The sequence below is a fragment of the Nannospalax galili genome, unplaced genomic scaffold, assembly GCF_000622305.1.
Source record: "Nannospalax galili isolate Female #2095 unplaced genomic scaffold, S.galili_v1.0 scaffold1431, whole genome shotgun sequence".
NCBI lineage: Eukaryota > Metazoa > Chordata > Mammalia > Rodentia > Spalacidae > Nannospalax > Nannospalax galili.
The window spans coordinates 105,149-126,125 of NW_008329675.1; the positions used below are offsets into that span (position 1 = coordinate 105,149).

The window sequence follows — 20,977 nt, forward strand, 5'->3', positions numbered from 1 at the left end:
ACAGTTGAGACATCAGATCTCATCTTATCTGCATCAGATAAGTCAGAGATTAGAATCCATTAAATTCAGAAGAGGTTTCTCCCACAAGTAACCTCTAGTTGAACATCACAGAACACATACTACTAAGACGTCTTATAATTTAATACCAGCACTTGGGAGGCAGAGGCAGGTGGGTCTCTGTGAGTTGCAGCACAGCTGGGACTAAAGGGAGACCCTGTCTCAAAAGAAAAAAGTCTTATAAAAAGTCTTTCTCCTGAAAGGCATAACTCACTCACCATCATGGTTCTTACCATGAGATTACATGTAAAAATTCAGACAGTGACTAATGAATGTAAAGAAAGTAGGAAACCTTTGTCCCCTATGTCTGACCTGACTCAACACTGTTGAATACTTAGAGGTGTGAAACACGAGTGTGTAAGATTGTTGGACAACTTTGTAATGCCAAACACTAATCTCAAGGACATAGCTAACTCCCTTCTTAGTGCTCACAAACCAAGTCCAATGGAGTATCAGCTGTGTATCTGGCCCTATGAGTACTATATGAACTGGGCAAAGATAGAGCCTTTCAGGTGAATCTTTCTGCCTAAGAGGGACAGTGGGCAAGAAAAAGAAACATCTGCTGAAAATGGTGTGCACACCAGTGACTCTATTCATCAGAGGCTGGGGCGCAATGATCAGAAGGTCAAAAACAGCCTGCCTCAAAATACTAAGGAAGTGGTTAAGTGACAGAGATCTTGCCTGGCGTGTACAAGGATCTGAATTCCGGCCACAGTACCATACAAAGACAGAGGAAGAATGAATGATGAATGCAACAGAGAGATAAGGTAGGGTGGAGGGCAAAGGGGAGAAGAAGAGAACAAAGAGGGACAGACTACAAAGCAGGAAGATCCTCTCCAGGATGGGAGATCATGGACCAAGGAATCTCCCAGTGACTTTGACACTGCTTAAGGCAGGAATGACAGAGATGCTGAGACCTCAGGTTTTATAAAGGGGCTAAAAACTGTTCCTCGTTATTAGATTCTGGACTGAGTTTTTCCAGGTTCATGGAGTATCAGTCAAGAATGAAATAATGTGGACACATATTGTAATGTAAAGCAAAAACTTTATTCAAAGCAAAAAAACAGATCCGATAGTGTCAAGACTGACACTGGGCCACAGGAATGAAGATATTCTAGTGCCACTGGTTATTGCCCAGGACTTTTTATGGGGTGTGAAAGGTGAAGTTTGGGTATTTAGGGAGTAGCTTGGGTCATCTTTTGTTTTGACTGACAAGATTGTTTCTTAATAATTTCACAATGGTACATGTCCCTTCCCACAATGCATCTGATTTTAATCTTGTACATGCCCAATTATGCATAGGCATAAGATAGTATTTCAGGAATTCTCCCCTAAAAGTTCACTTTCAGGACAAAATTTACTTTAAAAAAAACAGTTGAACCAAATCAGCCATCCTCAGCCACAAAAGGACAACTGAATAGGACTTGTGTCACACAACTTTAATCTCAGCATCTCGGGGGCAGAGGCAGGTAGATCTCTGTATGTTCAAGGCCAGCCTGGTCCACATAGTGAGTTCCAGGCCAGCTGGGGCTACAGGGAGACCCTGTCTCAAAAAGACTAAAATAAAATGGAATGCAAGTGGAGGTTCAGGTTACCAGGTGCATAGTTCAGAGAGGAGGTGTGTACATGGTACCTTTAGTTAAGTATTAGAAGAGAGGGGATGCTAAATTACTGTGTTTGACCCAAAGCCAGACAAAAATCTGAGGAGAAATGGCACTGGGAATAACAGGAAGGTAACCATGGGGGCATTTCAAGAACAATGGATTTCAAATTTCAAGTATAACACTGCAGTGCAGTTTTGTGCATTTTGCTAGAGAGTTCCAACATCTTCAAAGAGCAGTTAAAACAGTGACTGGCAGAGACTTGTGTGCATGGACGATCACTCCTGTTGTGATGGGAAGCGAAATTTCCGAAGGACTGGGGAGAAAACTCAATGGTAAAGCATGAAAATTTGGGAGGGGAAAGGGTGTCTGGAGCAAAGGAAATGAAGCAGTGTTTAGTGATGGAAACTGGAACCTTGATGTCCTCACACTGGGGAAGAACAACATAAAAGCATCAAAGACTGAGCCCCCTAGAATTTATGTCATATCTGGGTGTTAGGAGGAGCCCCGCTGTATCAGAGCAGGCCATATTCAGAATGTTGTGCCTCGGATGGATAAGGCCAGATTAACAGCAGACTCACCTACTGCTGTCCTGTCATCACAGCACTCTGGCTTCATTGCTGGTCTGCTGCTCTTGGCCAAATCTCATTTTCACACCTTTCTATTTCTTGTCTTTTTGAGCCATGGTCTCACTATGTACTCCTAGCTTACAAAGAAATGTAATCATGATCCTCCAATCTCCAATCTCTAAGCTTGTAACTTTTTATGTCATGCATAGTAAATTTGGTTACACAGGGTTTAAACCCCTGTTCAGCAGTGAAGAAATATCAGAATATATACTTTTGGCCACATGTGATTAAGAACAACAGATGAAAGTCTGAGGGAAAAAATCAACATGATAAAGTAACAGGGAGAGTTAAGGCAATATGGGAAAGGAAGGGAGTTTCTCATCCTGCTTGAAGCTTCTCACAAGCTAAGAGACAGAAATTTCAATATGGTTAAGACAATATTCTTCTATATTAGAGCTCTTGCTTGCTTTTCTTAACATATATTCTCACTACACCTGACTTACCTTGAACAACTATGCAGATCAGGCTGGCCTCAAATGCAGAGATCTGCTGGTTAGGTTTAAAGCCTTGCACCACCATGCTCACATTCATACAGCTTCTCACCTATTCAAGTTCTTTGATACACAGTGAGTTGAGACTTGGAGCAGAATGCTTTCCCACACATAGGGCTTTCCTATACATATAGGGCTTCTCTCCTATATGAATTCTTTGATGCACAGAGACCTCATATTTCCTGAAGGCTTTTCCACATTGTTCACATTCATAAGGCTTTTCTGTATGAGTTCTTCTATGCAAAGTGAGCTGATGCTTCCTGGAGAAAGCTTTTCCACATTGCTCACATTCATAGGGCTTCTCACCAGTATGAGTTCTTTGATGAACAGTGAGGTCAGACTTGTAGAAGAAGGCTTTCTCACACTGTTCACATGAATAGGGGTTCTCATGTGTATGAGTTCTTTGATGATTAGTGAGGTGACACTTCATTGAGAAAGCTTTGCCACATTGCTCACATTCATAGGGCTTCTTCTCTGTATGAGTTCTTTGATGATTCCAGAGAGACTTTATGCAGAAGGCTTTTCCATGCTGTTTACATTCATAGGGCTTCTGCCCTGTATGTGTTCTTTGATGATAAGTGAGTTGACACTTCATGGAGAAGGCTTTTCCACACTGTTCACACTGATAGGGCTTCTCTCCTATATGACTTCTTTGATGCACAGTGATTGCATTCTTGGAGAAGAAGGCTTTTCCACACTGCTCACATTCATAGGATTTCTCACCTGTCTGAGTTATTTGATGCCCAGTGAAGGCAGACTTACAGGTTTTTCCACACTGTTCACATTCATAGGACTTCTCACCTGTATGAGTTCTTTGATGCTTCTGGAGAGAAGAGTTTTTGCAGAAGGCTTTCCCACACTGTTTACATTCATAGGGCTTCTCCCCTGTATGAGTTCTTTGATGCACGGTGAGATTATTCTTGTAGAAGAAGGCTTTTCCACACTGCTCACACTCATAGCGCTTCTCCCCTGTATGAGTTCTTTGATGTTCACTGAGCTGACACTTCCTGGAGAAAGCTTTGCCACACTGTTCACATTCATAGGGCTTCTCACCTGTATGAGTTATTTGATGTTTCTGGAGATAAGAGTTCTTGGAGAAGGCTTTTCCACATTGTTTACATTCATAGGGTTTCTCACCTGTATGAATTCTTTTATGCACAGTGAGGTTAGACTTGTGGTAGAAGGCTTTTCCACATTGTTCACATTCAAAGGGCTTCACACCTGTATGAGTTATTTGATGCACAGTGAGGTTACACTTGTGGTAGAAGGCTTTTCCACATTGTTCACATACATAGGGCTTCTCACCTGTATGAGATCTTTGATGCACAGTGAGTTTATTCTTGTAGAAGAAGGCTTTTCCACACTGCTCACATTCATGGGGTTTCTTCCTCGTATGAGTTCTTTGATGCATAGTGAGGTGAGGCTTTGTGTAGAATACTTTTCCACACTGTTCACATTCATAGGCCATCTCTCCTGTATGAGTTCTTTGATGCTTCTGGAGAGAAGAGTTTTTGCAGAAGGCTTTTCCACACTGTTTACATGCATAGGGTTTCTCCCCTGTATGAGTTCTTTGATGCACGGTGAGATTATTCTTATGGAAGAAGGCTTTTCCACACTGCTCACACTCATAGCACTTCTCCCCTGTGTGAGTTCTTTGATGATCAGTGAGCTGATACTTCCTGGAGAAAGCTTTGCAACACTGCTCACATTCATAGGGCTTCTCACCTGTATGTGTTGTTTGATGCTTCCGGAGAGTAGAGTTTTTACAGAAAGCTTTTCCACACTGTTTACATTCATAGGGCTTCTCACCTGTATGAGTTCTTTGATGCACAGTGAGGTAAGACTTAGAGTGGAAGGCTCTTCCACATTGTTCACATTCATAGGGCTTCTCACCTGTATGAATTCTTTGATGCACAGTGAGGTGAGAATTAGAGTAGAAAGCTTTTCCACACTGTTCACATTTATGGGGCTTCTTCCCCATATGAGTTCTTTGATGCATAGTAAGGTGAGACTTTGTGTGGAATGTTTTTCCACACTGCTCACATTCATAGGGCATCTCTCCTGTATGAGTTCTTTTATGCACAGTGAGGTAAGACTTCCTGGGGAAGGCTTTTCCACACTGCTCACATTCATAGGGCTTCTCACCTGTATGAGTTCGTTGATGCATGGTGAGGTTAGACTTGCAGAAGAATGCTTTTCCACTCTGTTTACATTCATAAGGATTCACACCTGTATGACATTTCCAAGATACAGTGAATTCTGACTTGAAGGAGGAGGTATTACTACATTTTTTACCATCACAGGATTTATCAATTCTATGAGGCCTTTGATATTGAGTGAAAGCCAATTTATAACTAAAACCTTTCTTACATATGTTAGACATCTGATCTGTGCTGTGGTGTGTCTCTGGATATAATGTATTCGCACATCTTGTACCTTCACAGGCTTTTCTTTGTTGAATTATCTGTTGCATTTTTAGATCTGCCTGGAGATAGAATAATTGGTTATTTTTCTTAGAGAGTCATACACAGGAGCACTGGATCCAAACTCATGTCTTCACTGCTACCTGCCAAACACTTTCCTGACTAATCTATCTTATCTTCCCAGTCATCAGTTAAGTTCTAGAGGAAACATTCCAGAAGTGTTTCTAGTCTTTATGTTCAGACTTGAAATACATTGACAGCTCACTTTAAAAGTATTACTTATGGGGCTGGAGAGATGGCTCAGCAGTTAAGAGCACAGGCTGCGCTTTCAGAGGAGCCAGGTTCAAATCCCAGCACCCACACGGTGGCTAACAACCATCCATAACTCCAGTTCTAGGGGATTCAATGCCCTCTTCTGACCTCCATGTGAATTGCACAACATGAGTGCACTTATATACATGCAGGCAATAGATTCACACACATAAAATTAGTAAAAAAAATTTTTTTAAATGTATTACGTCAACAATCTCTTCACTCGATGTCTTGCTGTTGGTGATTCCAACTTGCCACAGATGTCGCCTGTCATTTTCCAAGATGCTTTTCATTTTAGTGGTCACTTTGTGAACACCTATAATGATATTACAAATATTTGCCATGAATCACCCTTAAATCTTTTTTATGCACTAGACATATAAATGAGTGCTTACTAATTAGCATGTAAATTTTAAAATAAGTGAGAACATTTTACTTTCATGACTAAGTATAACAAATGACACTAACCAGACTGGCCTAGAACTCACAGAGATCCGCCTGCCTGTCACCTGAATACTGGGATCAAAGGCATGTGCCACCACACCCGGCCAGCTGTTAGTTTTTATTTTGTCATTTTAACCTGCTATTTCCCCTGTTCCATTTATTAATTATAATAAATATGCACAAAATTTTACTCAACATGACATCTCTTTGACATGTGAAATTGCAAAACTTTCTTCAGTTAGTTAGATGGAAGGTGATGGCACCCTGACTATACTCTCTTCTGAACAGGATAAAGGATTCCCATACATGTATGTTTCAACCAATATAACTCCATGAAATGCCCCATAAATTAAGTAAAATAAAAGTAAGAAGAATAGAGTGTGAAAAAGCACAAGCTTAGTGACCTAAGTATGATCTCACAATCCACAGAAACTTGGTAGAAAAAAACAACTCCATAAAGGTATCAACTGGCTTCCACAAAGTGGGTGAAAAGACACCCTCTAACATGTCTGTGCATACACGCACGCGCACACACGCGCACACACACACACACACACACACACACAGAAATGTAATAAATGAAAAAGTTTTAATTAAAAAAATAAAAATTAGAAAAAAACAACAAGGAGGTCAAAACGAAAGAACAAGCGAATAAGAGTGTAACAAGAGAATAACACAGCACCTTCTGAGTTCTGCTCAGATCTGGACTTTACACTATTTCCCTCTGCATTGTCTTTTGATTTTTCTGCTTATAAGCTATCCTGACAAGACTTTTTCTTTTTTTAAGATAGGGTCTCCCTGTACCCAAGCTGATCTGGAAACTGTTATGCAAACCAGGTTGGCTTCAATCTCACAAAGATCTGCCTGCCTCTCCCTCTGGAGTTCTAGGATTAACAGCCTATGCCACCATCCCTGGCCCCTGATACTGTTCTCTTTTTTTAACACTAATCTTTAAAAATTATTTGAAGGGGCTGAAGAGATGGCTCAGCAGTTAAGAGCATGGGTTGCTTTTGCAGAGACCCCAGTTCAGTTCCAGCACCTATACAGCGGCTAACAACCATGTGTAACTCCAGTTTCAGGGAATGCGATACCCTCTTCTAACCTCTGAAGGCACTGCATGGCACAGGTGCACTTATACACATGGAGGCAATACACTCATACAAACAAAATAAAAATTTCAATTAAAAATAAATAAAATGTTAAAAAATATTTTAAATTTATTTTAATATTTTATTTATTTTTATTTTATGTGTATGCATGTTTTGCCTGCACATTGCATCCATGTCATGCAATGCCCGCAGAGGACAGAAAAGGATATCATATCCCCTAGAACTGGAGTTATAGACAGCTGTTAGCTGCCATGTGGGGGCTGGGATTCTAACCCGGGTCTTCTGCAAAAACAGCCAGTGGTTTTTTGGGGTTTTTCTTGGTCTTTTTGAGACAGGGTCTCCCTGTAGCTCCAGCTGTCCTGCAACTCACTATGTAGACCAGGCTGGCCTTGAACTCACAAAGACCCACCTGCCTCTGCTTCCCGAGTGCTGAGATTAAAGGCATACGCCACCACGCCCGGCCTAGTGTTCTTAACGGCTTAGCCATCTCTCCAGCCACTTTAAAATTGTTTTTTAATACATTTTTTGAGAAAGGATCTCCCTATATCCCTTGCTGGCCTGGATTTCATTATGTAAGGAGGCTGGCCTTGAACTCACAGAGATCTACCCACCTCTGCTTACAGAATGCTGGTATTAAGGGCAGGTACTACCATCCCTGGCTGATACCTCTTTCTTAATCTCCAACAATCTTCCTCCCCCAACTCTCCTGGGACTATATTATCTCCTTTGTTAATTAACACATTAATGAGGTAACATGGAGGTAATTTCTAATCTTCCTTCTTAACAGGGAAATTATGATACTCTTTCTCATTTTCTTACAAATTCCATCGGTAGATGCAACAAGAACTATATTAATACTCTCAAGTATGCAAATTTCCAGATTTGTATTTACATTTTAACCACAGTCACTATCAATCTGGAATTGTATCTAACCGTGTATTATACACCAAAATGCGGAAAAGCCATCCCAAGAGAAAGCAGGACTACTTCCTTAATAGTGATTTAGTATTATGTCTTTTCTAAAATAAAACAGCGTCTATTTTCTTCCTCTGATTCTCACCCTTATCTTGTGTCCCTTATCTCACCAAAATATCTGTCTTTGCTTAATTTCATTTCACAGTATGGAAGCACATAAAGCGAAGATGTATTTGAATGAGTAGTTCTGAAATCACAATTAAAACACAGTAATTAGTTAGGTCACTGGAGAGCCATTGTTGGAAGAACAGGTCACCAAAGGCCTGATAAAAAAGTATAATATGGAAGACAGCTATGCTCACCACTATACAAAAAAAAAAAAAAAAACTCCTTGGATGATGAAATTTAAAGAGTCAATAAATAGAAACATCAAAAAAAGAAAGTATAATATAAAACAGAGAAGGAAAAAACTTAGGTAAACTATCTGACCAATGAAATTATCTCACCATCTGGTTGTGGTCGAACAAGCCTTCAGTCACAGAACGTGGGATACACAGGGCAAAAGAGTCATGAGTTCACGGCCAGCCTCAGCTCTATGGCAAGTATGAGACCAGTGGTATTACAAAAGATCCTGTCTCAAAACGTCAAAAAAAAAAAAAAATGTCTCAGATCTACCCAGGGATTGAATTTTTGACAAATTTAAGAAAATTCAGCAAAAAAAAAAAAACTCAAGGAGATGAGTTGACATGGCTAAGCCTCCAGGAACTGCAAAAATAATGTGTCTGATTCATCATATCAGCTGATACAAATTGGGGTTGAATAAACACTGGTGGAACGACATCAACATGACCAACATCTGATGACTTGGCTTCTTGTTGGCCTCCCTTGCTCAGGATGGATTCACTGACCTGGAAGGCTCTGCTTGGAGGCTTCTGACACACTCCATGGGCCAAATTCACATTCCAACTTGAAGATCAATTCAGGTTTGTTTGTGCAGTGCCCTGTGAATGAGAAGTAAAATTCAAATTAAGCCAGAGTGCTAAATCAAGTCTACTGATGAGAGGTAACTGCTCTAATTCAGGAACCTGGATTTAGTCACTGAACCAGAATATTTCATTAGAGAAGGTTGACAGACACATTGTTCCCTCATTAGAACATTACCTTTCAGTGGTATAAGACTTCATGATATATACCAAAGTAATAATTTTAAGAAAATTTGAAAAAAAAAAAGAGACAAAACACCATAAAATTAGAAAGACATGCTATTTAGGGCACTTGAAAAAGTGAGTGATCGTAAAAAAGAACCAGACAATTTTACAGTGGGAGACGTCAATTAATGAAATGAAAAAATAAAAGCATAAGATACTATAAAACACATCGTAGTTTAATAGGTTTGAGAAAAAAAAATGTGTTTTGAGCATAGAATTTTTTTAAAAATAAATCCAGGCAGATTAAGGAAGGCTATACCTTTTAGGATGAGGAAATGACAAGTGAAAAAGCAAACATTTGCCTCATAGGTGTTTCAGAAGAGAGGATGACAAATGACCTATTCAGTGAAGAATACAAGGCACAAGAGTAACAAACACAGAGTCAAGATGCTCACAGGAACACTAATAGATTTCCCAAACAAATGATTCTGGGTCACATTACAGTCTACTGCAAAACTCTAAGCAAACAGAATTCTAAATACTTCAAGAAAACTGATATCCCATCTAAAAGAACAGCCATACCAGTATCACAATGACTTCAAAGCTACACATGAACTCAGCTACCAAACTACAGATGCAGTATCCCTGTTCCATAGTGAGTTCCACTGAATTGAAACATTCCTTCAGGAACGTGTGGAGATGCCAACAGATCGATCACAAGTAGTAAACTTCATATATCTGGCGAAGTTCAAACTTACAACATTCACTATGACACCAACTGAAAGTTATAGAAGCAGCAAACTGGAGGGAAACCAAGAAGCTGAGAAGATTCTCCAACCTGTGTGCCTGCATGCAAGACATCATCCATGTTATGGTGGGCATTTCAATGATGTAGATGCTTTTGAGTGGTCCACCTCACCTAGCCTCCGTACTGTATTTGTATTTATAATAGTAATTTATATTAATCATTTTATGACACGTTTCAGAATTTGTTTTTTGTGTCTCATACTATCATGCTAAATTCAAAGTAATTGGACACCCCATTCTTTAAGCAGGCATAATATTTCATACCACACAGGAAGACATGCTAGTAGGCGATCCCCCAGGAGTTGCCCAGGCAGACTTTTCTCTGGGTAGAGGATTCAGCCTTGGTTGTATGTCTTACCACCCAAAGCAAGGGCCGTGCAACCACTGTCATATCAAGCAAGCACAGTATCACATGCCATGTGGTGAAAGGAGGCCTTAGCAGTTCCTAACCCTAACCTTCCTCCGCCCTTACACAGATGTGGCCCCACTTACAAACGCCAAGTGTTTTGTGTTAGACTTTTCGTGGAGAAAAACACCAGCCCATCTTTTCACCCATGTCATGGAACCTGAGTGGACCAAAGTAGTGATTACAGGAATGTCCAGCTTAGTGAATAAATGAATTTATTGGGGTTAGTTATATGAGTATGGTTTAGGAGCACTTGACAAGCAGTAGTAGTTGGGTATCTGTTAATTTGAGGCCAGCCTGGTCCACATACCAAGTTCAAGGGCAACTAGGGCCACAGGTTAAAAAAAATACAGTATGATACTTACTCTAAATACTAAACTCAGAACTATGACATGATACTAATGAGGAACTAAATCCCTGACAAGCAGACAGGACCACTGATAAATAACAAGACTGAGAATCTTCCTGATTATTCTTCCACCTAAAACAAAGTCTAAAGGCTTTTTCTTTAGCAGGCAGGGCAGCGCCCCCTATTCTAGCTGACAAGTCCAGATCAGTTTGGCTAAGGTCAGTCCTGGACATAATCTCAGCTTTGATCTAACAGTCTATCAGCACTCTCTTCTTTGTTTAACTTGACCAAAACAAAATTAGTGGAAGGGGACTTAAGCCTTACCACCAACACTGAGCAAAAGACTCAGGATCCTGTAGGGCTTTGAATTCTTGGTTTCAACATCCTCTCCCCATTTGGAAAGAGTCTTATATATGAGTATGTCTGTGTTTCTTTACTTTTAATAATGTCTGCTACGTCTTGAGACTGTATTTTTCCTGCCTTTTAACTCTTTAATTGGTAGAGAAAATGAACCAGATCAAGACCTCCGAATGGTAACAACAGTATCCACTGGAGGAAAACATATTCAAGTGAAATAAGAATTATACATAGAAATCTGGAGTTCTTTGTGCACTACAGGATTGCTGATAAAAGCCAAGATACAAGTAAAGATAAGTGTGCATCTAGGATAGAGAGAAGGCTCAGGGTTTGGATCCCATCACCCAAATGGCAGCTTATAAGCAAAGTAACTTCAGTTCCGTGGGATGTGATGCCCTCTTCTGCCCTGTGTGAGGACAGCATGCATATGGTACATACGGTACATACAGGCTGTTGTGGTTTAAATAAGAAATGCTCCCCATAGGTTCACAAGTTTGAAAACTCAGTCACGAGTAGGTGGTACTGTTTGAGCAATGTGTAAGATTTGGAGCCTTGCTGGAGGAAGGATGGCACTAGGAATGGGCTTTGAGTGTTCACAATGTTACCTAACTGACTCTCATCTCTAAGCTTGCTTCTTGTACCACCATGTCTGCTTTCTGTCATGCCTCCCTGCTGTGTTGAACTCTCATACATCAGGAACTTTACACCAAAATAAACACATTCTTTATAAGTTGCTTTTGGTCATGGTATTTTATCACAGCAGCCAAGAGTAATTAAAACACAGGGCAAACCTTCATACACATGATGTAAAAGGCGAGTGTTCGTTAACAGAAGAATGTGTGAACATATATGGCAGTAAAAGACAAACGTTACTCATTAAAATGAGAGAAAACTGCCACCGTGACATGGACACGCACTGTATAGCTGTAGTAGTTGTAGTGCAGCTGTTTCCTTGGGTTCTATCTAAGCAGCCAACACTGGCCAACAGTGACTTACTGCTATACAGAGAGAGAAACAGCAGATATCAAGGTTGATAATGATGGAAATGGGGCTTCATTCCTATATAGGATTACACTAACCCAACTGAGATTCCATCTAAGCCTGCATTTTCCCTACCTGAATATGGTATAAATCAGTCAAAAATCACAAGGACTGCAAATTTTGGTGATAGAGCTGAGAGCCATCTTTCTAGTCTATGTTCCCCTAGAAAAGTCATGAATTCACCAACCTGAAATGGAAGGAACCTGTCTCTGGGCTGTCTACTCCCTGCATACCTGTGAAAAAGTGAAAGACAGTTGTATAGTGGTTTGAATAAGAAATGTCCCCCTGAGGGACATGTATGTCAACACTAGGTTCCAGTTGATGGCACTGTTTGGGAAGGTTAATGAAACTTTAGGAGGTGTAACCCTGCTAGAGAAAGTAGAAAAGGAGGCTGGGCTTTGACATTTACACCCAGGCTGCTCCCCATTTGTTACCTCAGCTTTGTGTGACGTGTGATCTCTTTGCTTCCTGACGGCCAGGCTGGCCTCTCACTCATAATGCAATCCCTTCCATACCATGATGAACTCTATTCCTTTAGAACTGTAAGCTAAAATGAACTCTCTTCTATATCACTTTATATCAGGATATAATATCAAAAAAACAGAAAAGTAATACAATAAGTGATGTATGTCATGCATAAAAAGAAACATCTCACATGTTCTTATCCTGTTTGTAAGCTAGAGTTGATCAAAAACAAACAGAAAACAGTAGTGAGTAAATTATGGCAAAAGTAACTGAATATTTCCAAATCAATATTGCATTTGAAATGCTCCCAATACAAACAAGTACTACCTGAGCTGACAGACCTATCAGCTTCCTTCACCTGATCATTACACATAAGTGTACTCCAAAGCTACACTGCTCACATAGACATGTGCTCTTACCGTGTGTCTATAAATATGGTTAAACCAGAGTCAATGTTAAGTTTGAAATAGCTCCTATACTCATCAACCAAAAAGAATGTGATCTGTCCTAGAGTTGCAGAAGAGGTAACTCACCCAAGTACACCAGGCTGCTGTAACTCTCCAGCATCACATCCCTGTAGAGGCTCCTCTGTGCAGTGTCTAGAAACTGCCACTCATCCCAAGTGAAGTCCACAGCAACATCTTCAAATGATACAGAGCCCTGTAATAACATAATTCTCTTCAACCATGCCCTCAGCAATAGGGAAGAAACTGATTCTTTACTCTGTGTACGTGTCTCCCCAGTCTTACAGTGTGTTGCTTGATTTGATCAAAAGGAGAAAAATCAATATAAATATCTTACCTCTGTTCATATAAGAATGTAAGAAAACATGATTAAAGAGAATGTATACTATCACCATTAACTCCAGCACTTGAGAGGCAGCCAGATTTCTCTGAGATCAAGGCCAGCCTGGTCTACATAGCCATTTCTAGGCCAACTGGTGCTACATAGGAGACCCTGCCTCAAAATAAACAAACATACAAAGTTTCACTTTGCTGATGAAGTGCTCAGTTTTTAATGATTCATCTAGGAATGTGAGGCCGTGCTCTGGCAATTCAGAGTGAGGCATAGGACCCCTTGTATTAGGCATAAAAACCCACCAGGACCCCTGCCTGATGTGCTTGCTTGCTGGATTAAGGCAGCTTTGTACCTTTCTGCAGAAGTAAAATTTTTGCTTTGCCCAAATACTTTGGATTATATGATTATTTTCTTCAGATCCCAGACCATTTCTAACACTAGGACATAATAAGAGTCAGTGCAATTGAACCGTGTGATTGGTATTTGAATTTAAGCTGGCCGTTTTCTGTCTCCTCTGTGCCCATTTCCTATTCTCAAAAAACAGGAAGTGGAGGTAAGCAGGCCCTCTGAGGAAAAGACACTTGGTGTTCTGTTGCGTTTTGAGAAAAGCAGGCATAGGAGATAGTTTAATCTGGGACACTATGTGATTTGGATTATCCACACCCCTCTCCAAACAATGTACCTAGTAACCGCAGAATCCCTCTGCCTGCCATTTGGAACAAGTTTCACAAATACAGTTCTCTGAACAATAGCATGTTTCCCATCCTCTACTAACAATAATATGTAGATAATTCCAATGCATTTATATCCCCCAGACATTGGGTATGAAGACAGAAGAACCCACCCTGCCTCAACTGTGTCACCCTAGACAAAAGACTAGCTCTCTCTGATGTACAGACTCCTCCTCTTTCAAATGGACAAAATTCATGCCTCACAGGGTCACCAACAGGGTCAAAATGCATTAGCCCCTCTCTGTCAGCACAAACCTGCAGGGTGTAAATTCACAGCACAAAGTGGACGATGGCAACAATGCACTATAATCCCAGCACCTGGGAGTCAGAGCCAGAACGTACAAAGCAGAGGGCAAGCCTGAGCTTCCTAGAGATACCCTGTCACAAAAGGAAGAAGGAGGAGGCTGCTGTAGCTCTGAGGTTGAGCCCTTTTAGCTTAAGGCTCTGGTTTGATGGTACCACCTCTGAAAAGACAAAGAAACCAGAAAATCTCCAAAAATAAAGACAAAACAAAAAAAATACCAGTTCAAATCAAAACAAGTCTCAAGATGTGGAGGGCAACATATTAAAATGAGCAATTATTAAAAAAAGGATACTCAATTTTCTCTTCAAAGAACATAAATATTTTACCTTAAAAAATTGAGCATGATAGCAGTCAAGGGGCTGGCTGCTCCTGCAGAGGACCCAGGTTCAAATCCCAGCACCCATTTAGCAGCTAACAACCGTTTGAAACTCCAGTTCCAGGGGATCAGAAGCCATCTTCTGACCTCCATGGGCATTGCATGACATGGGAAGACTTACACACATACAGAAAATACACTCATGTATACCCAGAAAATAAAAATAATAAAATATTTTTTTAAAAGAAAGGAAATAACTATCCTTCTGGGGAGACACTAAACAGAAAACCAGGTGTGATGGTGCATGCCTTTAATCCCAGCACACTCTATTAATGCTTGCAAAGAGCTGGTATTGTCAGATATCAATTTCTAAAACCTCACTGATGCAAAGCAATCTAAATAAGAATCTCAGCAACTTTTCTTGCGTGTACTGACAAACTGATTCTAAAGCTGACAATGGAGAGAGTATGAAGTGAGAACCACCGATGAAGCACAGAAGGGGAACCAAGCTGGAGGGCTGATACCCCCAGCTGGCAATCTCTGTGAGTTTGAGGCAAAACTGACCTACAGAGAGTTAGTTCCAGGTCAGCTGGAGCTACAGGGAGACACTGTCTTTAAGACAAATAATAAATACATAAATAAATATCCAAGAGCTGTCAGTTCGCTCGCTCTCTCTCGCACGGGCGTTAAGGCCAAGCCTATCAAAAATCTGACATCTTCTGGCTATAGCTCAAACTAACCCTGCGAGGCGGGTTCCCTGGGCTGCAGGGCCACAGGGGCGCCGGGACCCCAAACGCCCTCCGGCCGTCCCCGCCCCGGGGCCGCAGACCAGGGCCGAGAACCCCGCAGCCCGCCGCGGTCGCTCCACAACCCCCCTTGCGCCCTCCCGAGCCCAGGACTCCTGCGGACAGCGCTGCAGCCGGGGTTCGAGGCCCCGAGCAGGGCCGGGATAGGACGCCCGGGGCTCCCGGAGCGGCGGGGAGTGGACTCGGCCTCCTCCTGTCAGGACCCGCTCACCATCTCCTGATTCCCGGACATCCCGTCCTCACTGCGCTCCTCCCGCAGCAGAGTCGGAGGGCGCAGACACCACGCAGACATTCACGGCTCCGGAACCACAGAGAACGCAGGACGGGAAAACGGCCAAAGATGGCTGGAGACAGAGCCCGCCCCCACCCCCGCGCTCGTCAGCCTGATTGGACGCTTTTCCAACGGTAACGCTGATTGGATGGAGCTTCGGCCTGACTCCGTGACTGACAGTAGCTGGCCGGCCAAGCCCGTGGGAGTAAAATACTAGGACGTTCTCTCTGCAGTTGTGATAAAACAAGACTCCCTCTGAAGATCCCAGCGCCTGTGATTTTTACTAAACTTTGCACACGTGGCTGCATCAGGTTTGAATTCCGGGTAAACGGATGTTATTCACATACTGAGCAGGAAAGAAACCCAGCCACAGACCCCCAACCTGGCTGTAAGACGGAATCAGCGACAAAGCCCGCCCTCTACTCGGAATCTCTGTGCCTCATTGGACAGTCCTCACAACCCTGCCTTCTATTGGATAGGGCTTCAGGTGCTCTGCTGACAGCCTGATTGACAGACGTTACCACGTGATGAGAGAATGAAATAAGAATGACAAGTTCAGCACCCAGAGCTGATGTCATGGGTGAAGATGATTTTCACCAAGCCTGAGATCCTCAGAATGATCTCTGGATCCCACAGTGTGGAAGGAAAGTACACCCTCAGACAAGTTGTCCTCTAAGGGCATACATGAATGAGAGGACGCAGACTCACATTCTCACAATGAATGGATGGATGGATGGATGGATGGATGGATGGATGGATGGATGGATGGATGGATGGATGGATGGAATATAAATAAACGTAAGACCTTACCTCCCTGAAATTTTTTGTGTTTGTTAGGGTTTGTTGGTGTTTTGGTTTTATTTTTTGTTTTGTTTTGTTTTGTTTTGGGGGGATATGGTCTTCCTATAGCCCGAGCTGACCTGGACCTCCCATATGTAGCACAGGCTGGCAGAAAGACTCACGGTTCATTGTCTTTACATTATTATATATACGATTCTGGTGGGTTTTGAAGCTTTAAAGGGTGTCTAAGGAACATAAATGACATCACCAGATCAATCCTAAGGGGGACCTACCAGGGTTACAATAGATAAAGTCTAGATCATGGGGATGCAAGAAAATAGACATTCTTTTCTGTAATTAAAGTTAAAAGTCTTGAAACTCTCAGTAATGTCTAGGGCAAGGAATAAGCCCCTACCCAAGGTCTACAAATTCAGGCATTAGGCCTCAACTTCCACAGTGGATCTCTGCTAGATGTTGTAAGCCCCTGACTTCATGAGATCACCTTCTGCTGTAATTTGTTCTTATACTTGGAAGTCTCACCCAAGCAGGCATTCTGTTCTGCCCAGGAGTCTGTTGGGAACTCCAGCTGACTGCCTGAAGGAGGATTCTACAGTCAACTTCTGTTGCATGTTTCAATCCCCTGGTTTGATGCTGTTTTGCAGTCTGTCTATCTGCTACTTGGTTATTTTTCTTTTACTTTGACTTGCTGAACTCACCCATTCAAAACCAAGAATATCCCTATTGCAAAGTAATTTTCCAGTACATATAATATATCTTGGACAAGTTTGTCCCTGTGCTGTTTAAGATGATGTTTATTTATTTATGATTTAATTTTTCATCTGTATGAGTGTTTTCCCTTCAAATGAAGGCAAAACACTCATACAGATTTAAAAAATGTTGTGCAATGGCCATGGAGACCAGAAAAGGGCATTGCATCACCTGGAACTGGAGTTATGGACCATGTGGATGCCAAGAACTGAAGCCAGTTCCTATTAAAGAATAGCCAATGCTCCTGAATGCCAGCCATCTCTCTAGCTCCGATGGTTAGGTTTAATTGAAAATTGGACACAAACTTCAAAGCCTAGCCAGAGAGTCTCCAGGAGGGATTGTCCAGATAAAGTTGACTGGTGGGCAGCGCCCTGAACTGGACAAGAATGAGTAAAGCCAGCTGAGCACAGAAGCAGCCGGCAGGCAGCATGGGTGCATTCGCTTCTCTCTGCTGGCTGTGGACGTCACCTGCTGTCTCAAGGTCCTGACTCTTTTTCTTCCTAGGCTGATTTGAACCCATCCTGCCCTGAGTTGCCATTTGTCAGGATATTTTATCACAAATACAGAAATGCTACTAGGACACCCTCCCTTCTGGGCTCTACGTCTTTATTTACCTCTGTAGAACCCACTGGTTCTCACTGAAATTCTAGTGCTCGTTCTGTCAGTGATGAAAGTCTAACTTTGCTACTTCCTGCTGCAAATGGAATCTTAACTGCCCCCCCCATGTCTTCCTGCTCCTGGGGTAGCACAACCAAACTGCAGAGAGTGAACTGTGAGGTCAAGTCCCTGCAGATTGCCCTGTTCACACGATTTCACCCTACGTGTCTCAGTTCCCTCTCCGTATCATTCCTTCCCAGGAAGGAGGGGTTGAGAATTAGAGATGCAGCCTGGCCACCCACCAGGTCAGCTGGGTGGAGCAGGACACTGGAGATAGAGAGACCCAACTTAAAACCTTCTCCTCCTAGTTATTCACCATGTGACCCGTCTGAATCAGGGCAGCAGATTCAGACAGGAAACTTAGTTGAATTTTCTTCAAAATTTAGGCGAGATTGAGCCAGTTCCTGGTTCAAGCTTGGCCTACGTTGAATGGACTTATTTAGTCTCATCTGTGTGCTTAAGAACATGATGAGGCCAGGTCTGAAGACTAGGATGAAAGTCAAGACAAGTATAACTGGGCATGGTAGTACATGCCAACACTCTCAGCCCTCAAGAGGTTGATGTAGGTGGAATACCAAGAGTTTGTGGCCTGCTTGAACCCACGCTGAGCTCTAGGCCAGCCTAAGCTACACTGAGAAACCTCTAACAAAAAAGAAAGAATTTAGCCAGGTATGGTGGCACATACCTTTAGTCCCAGCACCCAAGAGGCAGAGACAGGCAGATCTCTGTGAGTTCAAGGCCAGCCTGGTCTACATAGTAAGTTCCAGGCCAGCTGGGGCTACAGGGAGATCCTGTCTCAAAAAAAGAGCCCCCCCCAAAAAAAAGAAAGAATTTAAAAAGCTATATGTAGAGGCTGGAAAGGTATCTCAGCAGTTACAAGCTGGCTGCTCATGAGAAGGTTCAATTCTTAGTACCCACCCACAGGGTGGCTAACAACTCTCTGTTACTCCAATTCCAGGAAATATGACACCATCTTCTGGCTTCCTCAGGCATTGCATGCATAGGTACAATTACATACTGACAGGAAAAACACTCATACGCATAAAATAAAAATTAAAATAATAATTAAAAAAGAGAACATCAGAGAAAGCAACATGTAGTGGCCTACGCTTCTAATCCCAGCACTCTGAAGGCAGATGAAGGGCGATCACAGCTTGAGAACAGCCTGGGCTACAGAATGAGATGGGCTGGGGATATAGCTCAGTTGCACATTGCTGAACTAGCATGCAAATGACCCTCCAAGCCATACTCAGCACTGGGATATGCATACACACACACACACACACACACGCACGCACACACACACACACACACACCAGAATGGGGAGAGGGTGATACAGTGTAAGGCACAGATACATATACACACCAGAATTAAAACAAGTGGTGTGAAGAAAGGAATAAATCATTCATTACTTCATTCTGCATGCTAGTCTCAATCTGTTCGTGAGGCCTGTAACGATCTAGCATCATCGTCAACTGTTAAAGCTATTTCAAAGACAGAAAAAAGATACCGGGCCCAGCCACATAGCCAATACAGAGCATAAACAGGCCTCCAGCCCATCTTGACAAATATTTGTTTCACAGTGAAAGATGTGCTGCTATTGAAATGCCCAGATATTAGCTGAATATCATAGTATTATGTGTTACATTGTCTTTTTATGATAATAACAACAACCACATAACATCAAATTCATTTTTAAAAAATTGGTAAGACACATGCTTATGTAACCCAGGCTGGTGTCAAAGCCATTATGTACCCAAGCATATTCTTTAATTCCTGACCAGTTTGCCTCCCAGTGCTGAAATAGCATACATGAACCACTATGCTGTCAAGTCCTTTACATACATCAGGTCATAGACGGTATAGTATGCATTCTAAGCTAACATGGTGCTGCACACATGTACATTTACCATTCAGGAGGCTGAAGCAGGATATCAGAATAAGTTTGAGGCCAGCCTCAGATTCATGCTGAATTCAAGACCTTTCTGGGACACATAGCAGAGCCCTAACCTAGGGGGAAAAAAAAGAAGATGACATAATTTTTTCAGTTGACCCATGTAATAGATGAGAGAGTCAAGAGTCCGTGAGGCTATTTAGCTTTGCTGTACAGAAAAAGAGCAATGAGGAGCTGACAGCATTTACATCCAAGCCACAGTTTGAAGCAAAGCAATACAAGGCCCAGGTAGGAATTAAGGTAACTGGAATACTGGGTCTGACCCATCCATCCTCTCCTCTAGAAGAGGAAACCAAGGTCCAGAGAGTAAACTAAGAGCTTCCTACAACCTAAGATTTCCAACTGAAGTTCATTCTATACTAAAGACCTGGATCAGATAACACCTTGGTCCTTTCTACTGAGTTATTACAGAAGCAGCAGAAGAGGAAGACAGGACAGGACCACATACAAAGGTGCCTTGTGTGGAAAAATAAGGAGCTAGATATCAAGCAATTGTTGTAAGTTGGAAATCAAGCCATGCCACGAGGTCAAAGTTGAGGCAAGGGAGATTTATTTTACAGCCGGGCTGTCCCTGCATGCAGGGAGTGTGTACAGAGAGAGCAGCCACAAAGGGAGTTTGCAAGGACCTTTGGGACCTTTAAGATGTCCCATGACAAGTACTCCTAAGACAGGACATGCACATGGCCAGGTGCATGATCCAATGATGGGCAAGGCTTGATCAGAGGTGACACAACCTAAGACAGGCAAAAATGCATAAGATTAGAGGAAGGAGATAGCCATCTCTCCTCAGGGAGCCACCTAGGTGGGTAACCCATGAAATAAAGTCAGTCCGGCCTTAAAATAAAAATAAAAAGGGGGATATGTGGGGACCTAAAGGCCCCACCTTGCATAGGTCTGAAAGGAAGTTACTGGGGGCACAGCCTGGCTTACTTTGAAAGTCTGCAGAATACTTCTGTGCTGCTGAGGAGTGCATGATCAGCATGTGACCATCCTTAAGATACACCCTCTGGGGTGAGGGGAGAGTTCCAGGTGCCTTT

At 42.2% G+C, this 20,977-nt stretch overlaps 1 protein-coding gene across 1 annotated transcript; it reads right to left on the minus strand.

The window, feature by feature from the left end:
• Positions 1-1,086: 1,086 nt before the first annotated feature.
• On the minus strand, positions 1,087-15,864 carry LOC103740545 (zinc finger protein 420-like). Its single transcript, XM_017800148.2, has 5 exons — positions 15,721-15,864; positions 13,088-13,214; positions 8,890-8,982; positions 5,720-5,829; positions 1,087-5,263 (listed from the first exon to the last, which is right to left on the minus strand). The coding sequence occupies exons 1-5, from the start codon at positions 15,799-15,801 to the stop codon at positions 2,831-2,833; spliced, it is 2,844 nt and encodes a 947-aa protein (XP_017655637.1). The 5' UTR covers positions 15,802-15,864; the 3' UTR covers positions 1,087-2,830.
• Between the last annotated feature and the right edge of the window lie 5,113 nt (positions 15,865-20,977).

What these genes read in the sequence shown, in the direction of transcription:
- LOC103740545 (XM_017800148.2), bottom strand. Translation starts at nt 15,801, where the DNA reads ATGTCTGCGTGGTGTCTGCGCCCTCCGACTCTGCTGCGGGAGGAGCGC. An exon ending in CTCCAAGCAGAGCCTTCCAG is followed by an intron (nt 5,830 to 8,889) that starts GTCAGTGAATCC and finishes ATATCATTATAG; the next exon opens with GTGTTCACAAAGTGACCACT. An exon ending in CGAGTGAAGAGATTGTTGAC is followed by an intron (nt 5,264 to 5,719) that starts GTAATACATTTA and finishes TTCTATCTCCAG; the next exon opens with GCAGATCTAAAAATGCAACA.